Source organism: Quercus lobata, chromosome 3, assembly GCF_001633185.2.
Source record: "Quercus lobata isolate SW786 chromosome 3, ValleyOak3.0 Primary Assembly, whole genome shotgun sequence".
NCBI classification, from domain to species: Eukaryota; Viridiplantae; Streptophyta; class Magnoliopsida; order Fagales; family Fagaceae; genus Quercus; species Quercus lobata.
Window position 1 is genome coordinate 8403220 of NC_044906.1, and position 15672 is coordinate 8418891.

Sequence of the window (15672 nt, forward strand, 5' to 3'; positions counted from 1 at the left end):
GGGCCAGGCTTGCTTAAGGGGCGTCCGAGGAGGAGTACCTCCTCGGACGCACCAAACGGGAGTCTGATTCACACCCTTTACATGGTGAAAGGTCATCCAAAATCAAAGGAAAATGCAAGACATTCAGGGGGCAACCACAACTGTCGCATTAAATGTAAGGAAGCTACTTTTTCAGCCGCATTAATGTGGAGAGGACAGAAGAACAGTATTATCTTGGCCAGTGCAACTCACAGAAAAGAAGGAGGATGTCCTATGGGACAGACACTCAAGTAGAGGCCCAGATGATTAACAAGTGTAGGGTCATTATCGTTCGAAGGATGCTATATAAGAGAAGAAAATCCCTATGACCAGGGGATGGAAAAAGATGAGAGGGGGAAAAAGGGAAGAAAAGAGAGAGAGAGAAAGAAAGGAATTCTATAAACGAAACATTAGATACGGCCCCAAGAACTGTTATCCCAGGAAACTCAAGGAAGTATTCCCACGTTCAAGTGGTTGCATGGCCTACTAACAATTACGTTTGCTCTGTCAAGACCTAGTTCTGCGTCCCACTCTCTACAAATCCATTGCTGAGGGTCTTTTGGGCCATAATCGCCTGCTTGCTGGGCCTGAGCCCCAAAATCCGCCCTTACAAGTAATGTTACACCACTTAATATTTTTTAATTGAATGTGAATTTTGACAAATCTACCATTAGATTACATTATTCATATATTCTCTATGCTTATAAAATTTAAAAATAATCAAAGATCAATGGTAATGTCATCAATAAATTTTTTAAATTCGAGTTTTTGTAGTTTAAAACACTATCTAAAATATGAGTTTATGGATCAATTAGTAAATTACATCTGATTAACATGAAAGTTGGCATACATGTTAAGAACATATAAAATATGTAATTTAACGGTAGGATCCTCAAAGTATGAATTCTATAACACGTTATTGGGTGGTGTGACATTACTTAGAATTACACTAAATATAACTTGAACTCAACTCATATAAATATATATATATATATATATATTAGAATAATGATGTGAAAAATATGAACTTTCAAAAGTTTATGCAACAACATTAGAAGAAGTTGATTCTAAAAATAAAATAAAAACATTATAATTCAACAAAAAACATTATTTTATATTATATAGATATAAATATAGAGAATTATATAAAATATGGAAGAAGAATATGTGTGTATATAGAAGGGATTATAAATTTTATTACATAAGATATAGAAATTGATACTACACTAATCATATAAAGTAATTGTCATATTTATTATTTTTCTTTTTTGAAGCATCATTATATATATTTTTTAGAAGGTTATTATACAAATCACCTTCATCCTAAATGTTAGTGGCTTTTCCCTTACCATAATTGGGAAGAGAATTCAACTTCTTTCCAATAAAAGACCCAATAAAAATTTAGTAATTAATAGTTTTAAATATATATATATAGTATCATGTTATTTAAAATTATGTCTCATCTCTTATATTTTCTGTAAAAATAAAAATTATTTCTTATTGTATTAGAACCAATAAATTTTTTTCATATATTATTTTCACAAAAACAATAAATTTAATAACTAAAAAATTATCATGAGCTCCAATTAGCTTAACAAATAAAATCACTTATGGTCAAATGAAATATATGGGGTTTGAACCTTTGCTAATACAAAAAAAACCAATCAATATTGTCGCACGATGATAAAGATAAATTATTATAAAATGCACACCATATATTAAAATTTTATGTATCTATCAAATTTGCACAACAATCTATTTATAACTCTATCATTTTTTTTAGAAAAGTGCTACATCCACAATATTTTTATAACATTTTTACAACAAATTAAATATAGGGTCTGTTTGAGATCTGCATATTTTACTGAAACTGAAAATTATTTGTTAAAAATACTATAGATAAAGGTAAAAGTTAGCTAAAATAATACAGTAGAACTCATAAATAGTACCAAAAAGTGCAATAGGGCCCATAAATAATAGCAAAAATAAGTTAAGTAGTAAAATAAGCTGACTTTTTAATTTGGAGTCAAACACACACATATAGTAAGTTGTTATTAATTCTAATTTAAACTTACCATTAAAATTATTTTTTTACCAACTAATAATAACTCGTAACAGCCTATTACTTATAATTTGGTACGAGAGAACATTGACCTCTTTTTCTCTTTTCTTTTTACGAGATATTATAAATTTTTTGAAGTTCCTAAAACACTAATTTTTTTTAGACTATATTTTCAAGAGACCAAGCTCATAAAAAAATAATATAAAAAAAGTTAACTTGACTACAAGATAAGTACTAGATTCTCAAAAAAAAAGATAAGTACTATGTATGATTGGAATTAATTGTCGGGGGTAGGGCCCATACGCAGGAAAATGATTGTGGTATATATCCATTCCTTTGTTCTCGTCGACATCGACACTAAATTGCGAACATGAGAAGTCAAAACAAAAAAACGGAAGGTACTGTGCACCCTAACGTTGTTGCTTATAAAATCAAAGCTCGTTTCTCCAAAAAAAAAAAAAAATCAAAGCTCGGTTCAATAATTGACTCGATTACATTACATAGATCAGGAAGCCAAACAAAATGGAGGGGACAAAGATTGCCAAGAGATTTGAAGGCAAGGTTGCCATTGTGACTGCTTCCACTCAGGGCATTGGCTTCACCATTGCTGAGAGGCTTGGCTTGGAAGGTGCCTCTGTTGTCATCTCTTCTCGCAAACAGGTATGTGGGTGTCCCTCAATTTTCGATTTTTCATTCATATATTGGGATAGATAGGCTTTAATTCACATGGGGTTTCTCATCTCTAGCTAAAGTTGGTTTCTTTTTCTACTGCTTTTATGGTTGATTGCTTTGGAAACTGAGATGAAAAGGACATGCAACTCTGAATTTCATGTTGTTTTGGTTTTGAGGAAATGAAATTTCGATTTCATCTAATCCTAATGTTAGTACTTAGTATCAGGTTTTGTTGTGTGCAGAGTTGAGAGGTTATAGCTGAATTTAAGTAGGGTTATTGAATTAAATTCATATTTGATATGGTCTTCTGTTGAGTGAATGATTGTAGGTGGAGTCATGGATTTGTTTATTTTTTATTTTTTTGGGATCGTATCTAATTTGCTTGAAGCCAACCCCAAAATTTTGGGACCAAGGCTTTGTTTGTCGGTGTTGACTTTTTATATCTGATTATGCTTGAAATGCCTTCAAGTTGGATTTTCTTTCAACTCCAGTTTAATGCGTGTGTGCGTGTTAAAAAGAAGGATTTGCTTTTATAAACTGATAAGTCTCGTGTTGTTTGTTATTTAGATATATGATGTTGATTTACTTGTACATGGTGAAATTGTTACAGAAAAATGTAGATGAGGCGGTTGAAAAACTCAAATCACGAGGAATCGAGGTGTTGGGTGTTGTTTGTCATGTGTCAAATGCACAACAAAGGAAGAACCTTATAGACAAGACTATTCAGGTGAGAAATGAAGTTGAATAATTGATTTTTATATGAATGGCACTAGAAAAGTAAATTAATGTATAGAAAGTGTGAGTTTAGACTTAATAGAGAGAGGGGAAAGGCTCATCTTTTGCATATTGTTTTTGCTTTGGTAGTCAGACAAGCCAACAGGTGGTCCCAGTTGATTTTGGCAATCCCTTTTGGTCTCACCATCATTAGATAATGGAATCTATGTCATTCTAAAAGTTAGTAATTAATAGAACTCCATTAGTGAAAGCTTTAATCTAATTTTCTGTCAAAGATGATGATTACTTTTTCAAATGAACAGTTATTCCCACAATGATCATGGCATTCAAACATTCCCTAATATACATGAGATATAATAATTGTTGCTTTCTAGTTTCTAGGTTCATCCGTGTTTACTTTATGTGTCTACTTAAGGCTGTAAACGAGTTAAGCTTGGTTGAGTAGTGACTGTTCAAGCTTGGCTTGACAACAAATGTAAAATGTTTAAGCTTGGCTCAAGCTTGATAAATGATGCTTGAGCTCAAGCTCATCAAAAAGTCTAAAAGCTTGAACTTGGATTGATTCATTAATCAAGCCAAGCTTGAGCTTAATATCCATCTTAAACTTGAGCTCAATATTAAGTTTTTAAGGTTGAGATCCAACATAAGTACATTATCAAGCCCATATCAAGTTTATTATCAAGCCTATTTGGTTTGGACAAGTAGTCCCAATTCCCAATTACTTAAAGTCTTAGTAAGATTTGGGTTTAATTATCAAGCTCATATTAAGCTTATTACCAAGACCACAAACAAGCCTAAGCTCAGCTTGTTTTGTATGGAGCCCTAATGTTCACAAGCTTGTTCATGAACAGTTTTTTTTTTTTTTTTTGCTTGTGCTTGGCTTGTTTATTAAACAAGTCTAAAACTAAGGCTCAAGTTTGGCTTATTTAAAAACAAAAAAACATGAATAAGCTTTTTAACAAGCCAAGTCCAAGTTATTTATAAACAGCTTGGTTCATTTACAAACAGTCTACTTACCTTTAATGGCATGGATTCATGTATTATTAAGAGTGTCAGTCTTTGCTAACACTCGAATGTGTAAAATATAATCTTAACTTAATTGTTCTTCTGCAGAAATATGGTAAAATAGATGTGGTCGTATCCAATGCTGCTACTAATCCATCTGTTGATAGCATTTTGCAAACTCAAGAATCTGTCCTGGATAAGCTGTGGGACATAAATGTCAAATCCTCCATACTTATCTTAAAGGTAATTTCTTTTAACAAAGGTTTTTCATTTTAAGAGAAGATTATAAGAAAGGAAGAATGTCTGTAATTCTTTATGGTATAGGGTCTACTTAATTTTTTTTTTTTCTATGGATACTGTGTCTTTTTCTTTCTTTCTTTCTTTTTTCCTTTATTTTTTTTTGAAGTGAAGATAGTCATTATAGATACTATGTCTGTGGTATACTGTAATTAGTGGCCTTGATAACCTTTTTCACGGTAGATTCTCCTTATAGTCTTTAGTGTGCTGACATTGCTAGTATGATTTGTTAATTTTTGAGTCTCACTTCATTAAATTTACAGGATGCAGGTCCTCATATGTCCAAGGGTTCTTCTGTGGTCATCATTTCCTCTATTGCCGGCTACCATCCACCAGCTTCCATGGCTATGTATGGGGTGACTAAGACAGCCCTTCTTGGACTTACCAAGGTATGACTTGGCTCCCATATCCATGTTTTATATTAGTCGTGTATTCAAGCAAATCATGGAAAGCTTCTTTCCTTGTTTTAATTCTTTCTCAATCATCATCTAGGCACTTGCAGCTGAGATGGCTCCAAATACACGTGTGAACTGTGTTGCTCCCGGTTTTGTACCAACACACTTTGCCTCATTCATTACAGAAAATGATGCCCTTGTAAGTATAAATCCATCCTAAGTTGCAGTCCATGTCCAACCTTGCCCACTTAAGAATATGTTGGGCATTGACCTTTGCAATTAACCAAATATGTGTTTAATTTATTGCAGAGGAAGGAGGTCGAGGGGAGGACTATGCTTAACAGGCTTGGTACCACTCAAGACATGGCTGCTGCTACTGCCTTTTTGGCATCTGATGATGCTTCTTATATAACAGGAGAAACTCTGGTGGTGGCAGGAGGGACGCCTTCGAGACTCTAGATCCCTTTCTATTTTCTCTGTAATACCTTCTACTCTTAAAATCCCATTGGTTTGATAACTGGTTTACAATTCCATAATTAAATGGCAAAGAATAAATTCATAAGTTATGTATTTCGTTTGTAAGTGACGCCAAGTTATGTATTTCGTTATATATGGCCACAGGTGGCTAAAAAGACCCGCACATTGTGAGTATGAGTAACATGTACACACAATATATATTCCACACAAGCAGCTTTATTTGGAAGGCAATTGCTTTAGCGCCCGCTTGGTAGTGAAGTTAAAAGAATGTGAAAATTGTGGTTTAAAATTTGTTGTAAAAACATGTGTTTAAAATATTCATAACACAAAACGTGTGTTTAATATCATATTTCAAATAACATATTTTAAAGCGTAAAAAAAATAATAATAATAGTTGTATGTTTGGAATGTGTATGTTCTTTTTTAAAAAGTGATAACTATATAATAACACGTGTATAAAATATTCATAATGCAAAATATGTGTTTAGTACTATATTTCAAATAATATATTTTAAGATGTGAAAAAAATAATGGTGTGTTTGGAATGTGTATATTCTTTTTTTAAAAATTATGATTGTGTAGTAAAAGAATACTATTTTACTTTATTTAAGGGGAGAAAAAAAAAAGAAAAAAAAAAAGAAGAAGAGAAGAACAAAAAGGAGGGCCCGTGGGAGAAAAAATAATGTTGAAATGTGTAAGAGAAAGTTTAGTCTTATCAATAGGCTTTACGATTTTCAATTTATTTACAAAACTACCACTTAAAAACATTACTTGAAAACTAAATCAAAATACATGTTTCAATTTTAAATATCATAATTTGAGAATCGTAACTCAAACATCTATAATAAAACATCATTACTAAACACATTTAAGTTTGAACATTACTATTGAACATGCCTTAGCTTTTCAAATAGTCCAATTTTTCAGTGAACAAATTTAATAAATAGAAGAAAAAAAATGCTATAATGCAAATTAATATCAATATTGTAAGGACACGATTCTCTGGCGGCCCAATAAGGATGTTGGGCTCGCGTACGAAAGATCCCTCACAATATGATTTGTAGAGAGTGGGCTTGAAAAGCTAGCCGCTGGTCACGGGGCGATGTCCGATCCTGGCTTTAGAGGAATTCAGGTAGAAAAAGGAGTTGGGCCTGAACATTTAAGCCCTAAGACGTCGCACCCTATGGGATGGGACTCCTCGGAGTTGATCCGAGGACCATTGAGGCCTTACCCCGGTTATCCAACGACGGACTTTCTTCAGTGAAGTCCGGTGTTGTTGAGATGTTCTCCCCCATGTGATCTTTCTCTTTTTTTAGGTGGGATGGGGTCCCCTTCAGATTTATTTACTTTCTTCTTTTATACTCGTCCGTGTTCATTGTCCTTCGTCCACGTGTAGGGTCAATCTTTACAAGACTGATATTTGTCCCATCAGTCTAATCCCAGAATTGTTGGGTATGGTTGATAAGGCTGCAGAGTACGGCTCTGTCATGTGTTGGGTCTTATCCGGAAAGGTAGTAAGGATAACTTCCCCAAGATATTTTGGATCTCCTTACAAATTCGTCCCTATACCAGTTTTATCCCTTCATTTCGGTGGGATTCAGGATCTGCCGAGGACCAAACTGTCCTCGGCTGCCTTCCAAAAATTGTTTTGTGCTCTGCACTGTAGAGCTTGGGCCACAGCTCTCCTCGGATTGGGCCTTCGGATTTTCCAGGAGCAATTGGGCTTGGTCCTTAAATTATTGGGCCCCACAATAGCCCCTCAAAACCCTTCTATCCGACTTCCGGGTTGGAAGGGAGGGTTTTGGCAAACCCGGGCCCTCAATATGGCTTGTTTAGTTCAACCCCGCATTTATGTGAGCGGTTTTCCACCTGCCCAGGAGATTAGCCGGTTTTCTAGGGATTTCATTTAATCTGCCCGTGATCTACTCCTGCCGCTTGGCTGTCCCAGACCGCCCTTAATGAATCTCCTTTATGAGGCTCATTTATGTCCGGCGGCTCATCTAATAAGGTGGGGAAACGGAACGGACGCCTCTTTTTTCTTCAGATTCCTTTGGGAAACTTGAATGCATTTAATACCCTTCGTTCTGCCCTTCCTATAAGAAGGCAAGCAGGAGGCCATCACTTTCGTGCAGACTCCTCTCTTTCCTTCTGAAATCTGAAACCCGTAGCCTTCTCCAGCGCCTGCTTAGCCCGTTTGTTATACACCATATCAGTACATGCCCACCATAACGAGCGATGAAAGTACCATGCCCCTCCTCAAAACACCATGTTCCGATAAAGCTTGAAATGGCTCGATCGGGGCAAGGATGGCGCAGACTTAAGATCTGTCCCGCCTCTCTTTCAGCCAAAATCCGAAGCAGGGGCTCGTCATGTCGAATTCTCGGCGTGGCTAAGTCGAGAACACCCAATACCAGCACCACTCGGCTCCTCACGAGCGTACCTAACATGGCACCAGTGTGTTAGGAGTCGAGGCTGAGGCAGGGGCGAAGTGCTTCTGCTTCTCCCCTTCTTTGCTCACTGGTGCCTTCCTCCGCCTTCCTCTTATAGTCTTCCCAGCACCAGTTCCGCCCTGGTGCTGTCCTTCTCCCTCTTTTGCTCCTCTCTTTGTCTTTTCATTTCTCCCACTCTTCTTCTCCTCCTTCCCTTACTCATGTCCTCCATCTTCTTCATTGATTTCTTCCTTACTATTTCCTTCTTTTTCGTTCTTCTTTTTTTTTGAAGTGAGTTCTTCTCTTAGTATGAGCAGCTATGAGGCAGAGATCGGAGGGACCTTGAAGACAAGTTTAAAAAGGCGCTTGACCGTTTGCTTATCTGTACTGTGGATGTTAGTACTGCTTCGGCAGCCCCTCTTTTGTATAGGCTGGTTGAAGCCTCTCTTTGTATATTGTAATAATTTTTCATATTAATAAAACTTGTTTCTATTTCACTTTGCATGTTCTGTCTCTTTGTTTTTTATAAATTTGTAAGCGCCGCTCGGCACAATCATATAGCATCTAAATCAATGACGACTAAGACCAAAATACTTAATAATAAAAAGATGTTGCCATAACTTTAATGGAAGTGCCTGGCATGATAAGGCAGACCAATAAAAAGTAATACTTACCCCCCTGGCTTGGGTCCGAGGACCATGCAAGGCCTTGGTTCTGTCCAAAACTTTAACAATAATAATGTTTTGTACTTGGTTTCCCCATAGGCTTGAGTCCGAGGACCATACAAGGCCTTGGTTCTGTCCAAAACTTTAATAATAATAATGTTTTGTACTTGGTTTCCCCATAGGCTTGAGTCCGAGGACCATACAAGGCCTTGGTCCTTTCCAAAACTTTAATAATAATAATGTTTTGTACTTGGTTTCCCCATAGGCTTGAGTCCGAGGACCATACAAGGCCTTGGTTCTGTCCAAAACTTTAATAATAATAATAATTTTTTGTACTTGGTTTCCCCATAGGCTTGAGTCCGAGGACCATACAAGGCCTTGGTTCTGTCCAAAACTTGGTTTCCCCATATGAGTCCGAGGACCCTTGGTTCTGTCCAAAACTTTAATAATAATAATTTGTACTTGGTTTCTGTTTTGTATTTGGTTTCCCCATAGGCTTGAGTCCGAGGACCATACAAGGCCTTGGTTCTGTCCAAAACTTTATTCCCTCCCCTTTTCTTTTTGCACCTGTCTTTCCTCAGGTGTCTCATAAGTTGCCGAGCAGGAAGTTGTCCTCGGTAATGGTTATTCCTTGGTGTGGGCCATAGTCCGTGGGCTTCCATGCAGAACGGGCCTGGGCCGCGAATTTATTAGGCCCACAGGTTTAGAGGCATTTCCGTAGTCTTTGGTCACGCGGTACTTTTTGGCGTCCCAGTATTCGAGGTGCGCCTTTACGAGGCTCCTTTAATCTCAGGGTTGCAGACGGCATTGGAAATCGAGCCGGAGACATTTTGTCTGTAGCGTTCCTTGGGACGCTGCGTGAATTAAATGCCATCACCTCTTCTTTTAAATAAATAGGAGAGAAGTTTGCTTTACTTTCACACGAATTCTTCAGTCTCCTCTCTTAGTACATCATGTTTGAGGCGAGGATTGGGGCAAAGGGGCTCTCTCCGCCACAAAAGCGCTGTGTCTTCCTGAGACTCCAGATAGTGAGGTACAGGCCAAGGAGGCGTAGACTCAAGAGAATATCTCAATTCGAGAGAGGGGAAAGGATGTTTCTCCTTCTTTTAGTCAAAATCCGAAGCAGGTTCTGGTCATGCCAGATTTTTGGCATGCCCGAAGAAGGAATTTCCGCCATCAGCGCCGTCTGCCTTGTAGCAAGCAAACTTCTGCGGGGGCTTCCCAACTGCCGGCTCCCTGCATCTTTGCTGTAGATGGTGTTAGCCTGAGGTCAGGTTCTTTGGCTGCCTGAGTTATGGGCATGTAGAAGCGTCGAGGAATAGTTTCCTTAGACGACATCTTGGAACAGTAGCCAACCTCTCCTCTAAGATATCTTCTCGGCATCATCTTTACTCTTTTGTGCTTTTCTTTTGCTTACGCAGTTAACTCTAATGTAAACTGGTTTCAGCTTTTATTGTACACTGTACTGTTCTTTTGTCTTAATAAAAGATGTGTTTATTTCTTTATGCATATGTTATTATTTTTTTTGCAACAACCACTTTGGGTCTGAATATTAAGTCTAAACATGCCTTTAACAATATTCTGGACGGAAAAACACTTTAATACAAACCCTTATTAGTTTAAACTCGCAAATATTATCAAGTATAACAATGGTAATCCTCAATAGATTGAATTTATGGAACTAACCGAGATAGCTGCTGAGCGCTGCGTGATGCACGCTAGACGAATATCCGAGAGAGCAGCCGAGCAGCGATGGACTTGGATCGTGCCCTTGGGACAACATACTGTGCCGTATCGTATTAGCCCCTTTGGCACTAGGGATCTGCGGGTAGACCGGGGAACCCGTGCAATTAAAGACTGACCCAACTGTTAACGAGAAGCCCTCTTCGGATGGATTTTAATGCTCTAGTAACAGTTTTTATTTTGTGTACTTGGTTTCCCCATAGGCTTGAGTCCGAGGACCATGCAAGGCCTTGGTTCTGTCCAAAACTTCTAAGATTTCTTTTATGTACTTGGTTTTCCCATAGGCTTGAGTCCGAGGACCATGCAAGGCCTTGGTTCTGTACTTGGTTTCCCCATAGGCTTGAGTCCGAGGACCATGCAAGGCCTTGGTTCTGTCCAAAACTTATAAGTTTTTTTATGTACTTGGTTTCCCCATAGGCTTGAGTCCGTGACCATGCAAGGCCTTGGTTCTGTCCAAAACTTGTAAGATTTCTTTATGTACTTGGTTTCCCCATAGGCTTGAGTCCGAGAACCATGCAAGGCCTTGGTTCTGTCCAAAACTTGTAAGTTTTTCTTCTGTACTTGGTTTCCCCATAGGCTTGAGTCCCCATGCAAGGCCTTGGTTCTGTCCGAGGACCATGCAAGGCCTTGGTTCTGTCCAAAACTTGTAAGATTTTTTTTATGTACTTGGTTTTCCCCATAGGCTTGGAGTCCGTGAGCCCATGGCAAGCCTTGGTTCTGTCCAAAACTTTGTAAGATTTCTTTTTATGTACTTGGTTTCCCCATAGGCTTGAGTCCGAGGACCATGCAAGGCCTTGGTTCTGTCCAAAACTTGTAAGATTTTTTTTATGTACTTGGTTTCCCCATAGGCTTGAGTCCGAGGACCATGCAAGGCCTTGGTTCTGTCCAAAACTTGTAAGATTTTTTTATGTACTTGGTTTCCCCATAGGCTTGAGTCCGAGGACCATGCAAGGCCTTGGTTCTGTCCAAACTTGTAAGATTTCTTTTATGTACTTGGTTTCCCCATAGGCTTGAGTCCGAGGACCATGCAAGGCCTTGGTTCTGACCAAAACTTATAAGATTCTTTTATGTACTTGGTTTCCCCATAGGCTTGAGTCCGAGGACCATGCAAGGCCTTGGTTCTGTCCAAAACTTATTTCTTTTATGTACTTGGTTTCCCCATAGGCTTGAGTCCGAGGACCATGCAAGGCCTTGGTTCTGTCCAAAACTTGTAAGATTTCTTTTATGTACTTGGTTTTCCCCATAGGCTTGGTCCGTGGACCATGCAAGGCCTTGGTTTCTGTCCAAAACTTTAACAATAATAATGTTTTGTACTTGGTTTCGCCCCATAGGCTTGAGTCAAGGGACCATGCAAGGCCTTGGTTCTGTCAAAATTGTAAGATTTCTTTTATGTACTTGGTTTCCCATAAGGCTTGAGTCCGTGGACCATGCAAGCCTTGGTTTGTCCAAACTTGTAAGATTTCTTTTATTGTACTGTGGTTCCCCATAGGCTTGAGTCCGAGGACCATGCAAGGCCTTGGTTCTGTCCAAAACTTGTAAGATTTCTTTTATGTACTTGGTTTCCCCATAGGCTTGAGTCCGTGGACCATGCAAGGCCTTGGTTCTGTCCAAAACTTTAACAGTAATAATGTTTTGTACTTGGTTTCCCCATAGGCTTGAGTCCGAGGACCATGCAAGGCCTTGGTTTTGTCCAAAACTTGTAAGATTTCTTTTATGTACTTGGTTTCCCCATAGGCTTAAGTCCGTGGACCATGCAAGGCCTTGGTTCTGTCCAAAACTTGTAAGATTTCTTTTATGTACTTGGTTTTCCCATAGGCTTGAGTCCGAGGACCATGCAAGGCCTTGGTTCTGTCCAAAACTTGTAAGATTTCTTTTATTTGTTTTATTTTTCAACCACCAGCCCCTTCACCAAGGCGGGGATAGTTGGCCTAAGGCCGGAAGCCCCTAGAGACGCCCGCGCCCTTAGCACCGCGAGGCGTAGCCCCTAGCAGAAGCTTACGTCGGAGCAACAACTATATGCCGCCGGAGACGGGGGAAATCCCGGAAATTTCTGCTTGCTAGAGAGCTGACTCCACCGCCACCTGCGCCAACGCGCAAGCTTTCTCACAGACGGCGCCAATTGTAAGGACACGATTCTCTGGCGGCCCAATAAGGATGTTGGGCTCGCGTACGAAAGATCCCTCACAATATGATTTGTAGAGAGTGGGCTTGAAAAGCTAGCTGCTGGTCACGGGGCGATGTCCGATCCTGGCTTTAGAGGAATTCAGGTAGAAAAAGGAGTTGGGCCTGAACATTTAAGCCCTAAGACGTCGCACCCTATGGGATGGGACTCCTCGGAGTTGATCCGAGGACCATTGAGGCCTTACCCCGGTTATCCAACGACGGACTTTCTTCAGTGAAGTCCGGTGTTGTTGAGATGTTCTCCCCCCTGTGATCTTTCTTTTTTTTCGATGGGATGGGGTCCCATTCAGATTTATTTACTTTCTTCTTTTATACTCGTCCGTCTTCATTGTCCTTCGTCCACGTGTAGGGTCAATCTTTACAAGACTGATATTTGTCCCATCAGTCTAATCCCAGAATTATTGGGTATGGTTGATAAGGCTGCAGAATACGGCTCTGTCATGTGTTGGGTCTTATCCGGAAGGGTAGTAAGGATAACTTCCCCAAGATATTTTGGATCTCCTTACAAATTCGTCCCTATACCAGTTTTATCCCTTCATTTCGGTGGGATTCAGGATCTGCCGAGGACCAAACTGTCCTCGGCTGCCTTCCAAAAATTGTTTTGTGCTCTGCACTGTAGAGCTTTTGCCACAGCTCTCCTCGGATTGGGCCTTCGGATTTTCCAGGAGCAATTGGGCTTGGTCCTTAAATTATTGGGCCCCACAAATATATATATATATATATATATATATAAAAGTATAGACCTCATGCACTGTCTTGCCATATGACGCTCTAATTTAAAATTTAGTATTTTTTTTACCTCTTTTAATTTTTTTTTTTTTTTCTGTTACTCAAAAGTTCACATTAACTTATTTTTATTGTGGTTTCTCAAAAAAAAAAAAATATATATATATATATATATATATTGTTATCTGATCAATTGTTTGAGCCACTATATTAGTATTAAAAAAAAAAAAATTAAGGACTATTAACTGCTACCTCCGTCATACTAGCCTCCAATACCATCAAGCTGCCAAAACCTCTACGTATAATTTTTTTTTTTCTTTTTTCTTTTCAAATTAGGGGCTTAAATATGATGTACGTTTGGGTAATTTGGTTGGATAATTTTTATTTTGGGTATATAAGTAGATTGAATATTTGGTTCGTAGTGTTAAGTCATATTCTACCATATTTGGTTGGATAATTTTTATTTTGGGTATATAAGTAGAGTGAATATTTGGTTCGTAGTGTTATGTCATATTCTACCATGGTTTTAAATTATCTATAAGACATGCATGCACACTTACCTACACCATGTCTTAATGTTGCATTATTGATAAGTGAAAGAAGGTAAGAGAGTTGGGCATGCTTTTGTTTCATGGTATGTAGTTTGTGAACATAACACAAATTAGTTGATTTTCATGATTTTGTTACTCTTTTGCATTTATATTTGTTTTAATGATTTTTTAAAAAAAATATATATTAATATTACCTTAAGAATGCTACAAAAATGTAATGAAACTACTAAACTAATTTTTAATATCTCAAAATGTATATATTTCTTTATTTTAATTTAGTTTACCTTTTCTTTATAATATATGTTTAACATTCTCCAAAACCATCTTACATAAAATATCATAAAATAATCTGTTGTTAGGGATTCTTACCAAATCAAGGAGTAACAATGAGAGAACAAAATGAACACTTCAAGTAAATGGAGATCAGTGATTGACTTGGAGGCATAATTGAATGTTATCCTATGACAATATTTGTCCTCATATGCAAGTTGCTAAAAGGTTTCTACAAACTTGTCCCCAAGATACAACTAAGTTTATTGAGTTCTACAAATAACAATTTTGGAGAATATCTACAGGATTTCTTGTGTTTCTTTGTAACTTACTATTTTAGGGAGAACATAAGCCTCTATTTATACCCATATGGTTATATTTCATCAAAAGTCACGTATGAAAAGTTAAAATGTTTCATAAAACTGTTCACAAGACTTGAAACTTCTTCAACCCCTCTAAATAGTCATTTGAAAATTCTGTAGAAAATCCTGATTCACGATTTTCAATCGGTTGAAAATTACTTTCTATAAATCAAATGCTCATTTCAATCGATCGAACAAGAATCAAGCAGCAGTCGAGACATCCAAAGACTTCGGGATTTTTTTTTTACCATTTCGATTGATCGAGCCAAAGCTTCAACCAATCAATAATGCCTAACTTTGAATTTTTACTTTAATAACTTTATGAAATAATATTCTTCAAACTCAAACATTATTATTATTATAACCTATCCATGTATATACCTATATATATATATATAGGTATATATATTTGCATCGCACAGGCAATTTACTATAATAGTAAATTTAGAATATGACATTCTTACTTATGTTTAGTTGCTTTGACAACAATTGACACAAAAACCATAAAAATTAAATATTTGTGAATTTACACAATCAAGAATGTAAACAAAATAATAATAATTGAAGGATACATGCATTTTTTTAGTAAGCATGTAAGATGCTTATCTATATCAATCACTATATCATGTAATTTTCAATTTGTGAACAGATATATTGTGTAATTAAATCACTACACTACTCTTAATATCTTACTATTTTGTCTATAAAATAACTAAATATTACAATTTTTTTGCAAAGAAATTTATTAAAAATTTTTTTTATACATCGATAGTTGGAAGATCTGAATCATGAATGTCTCTATTAAAAATTAAGGTATCAACCAATTAAATTACAAGATTTTTGATAAACTTATTGAAATATTGAAGAAAACTAATAATAAGTTACATTGTAGAGCTGAATTAATTGACGAAAGCCAATAAAAATAGAGATTTATTATATCTTTCTCTCAAGTTGTCTGCTATCATACATTCCAATACCTTAATAAAACAAATCTACCAATGAGAAACTCAAAAGGAATAAGAATAAGAAGTAACACCCCTATTATTCTTAGTACAAGTTCTTAACACTAGAATGGAAAACTTCA

General features: G+C 37.1%; 1 protein-coding gene across 1 annotated transcript; it reads left to right on the forward strand.

Moving 5' to 3' along the window:
• The first annotated feature begins 2436 nt into the window (after positions 1–2436).
• On the forward strand, positions 2437–5905 carry LOC115979255 (tropinone reductase-like 3). The gene is made up of 6 exons (XM_031101239.1): positions 2437–2740; positions 3363–3479; positions 4601–4735; positions 5053–5178; positions 5282–5383; positions 5494–5905. Exons 1-6 carry the CDS (start codon positions 2603–2605, stop codon positions 5641–5643), a joined length of 768 nt encoding a protein of 255 aa, XP_030957099.1. The 5' UTR covers positions 2437–2602; the 3' UTR covers positions 5644–5905.
• Positions 5906–15672: the final 9767 nt, after the last annotated feature.

Coding starts and splice junctions, on each gene's coding strand:
- LOC115979255 (XM_031101239.1), top strand. CDS start 2,603: ATGGAGGGGACAAAGATTGCCAAGAGATTTGAAGGCAAGGTTGCCATT. Junction 5,179..5,281: donor CCCTTCTTGGACTTACCAAG/GTATGACTTGGC, acceptor ATCATCATCTAG/GCACTTGCAGCTGAGATGGC. Junction 5,384..5,493: donor TTACAGAAAATGATGCCCTT/GTAAGTATAAAT, acceptor AATTTATTGCAG/AGGAAGGAGGTCGAGGGGAG.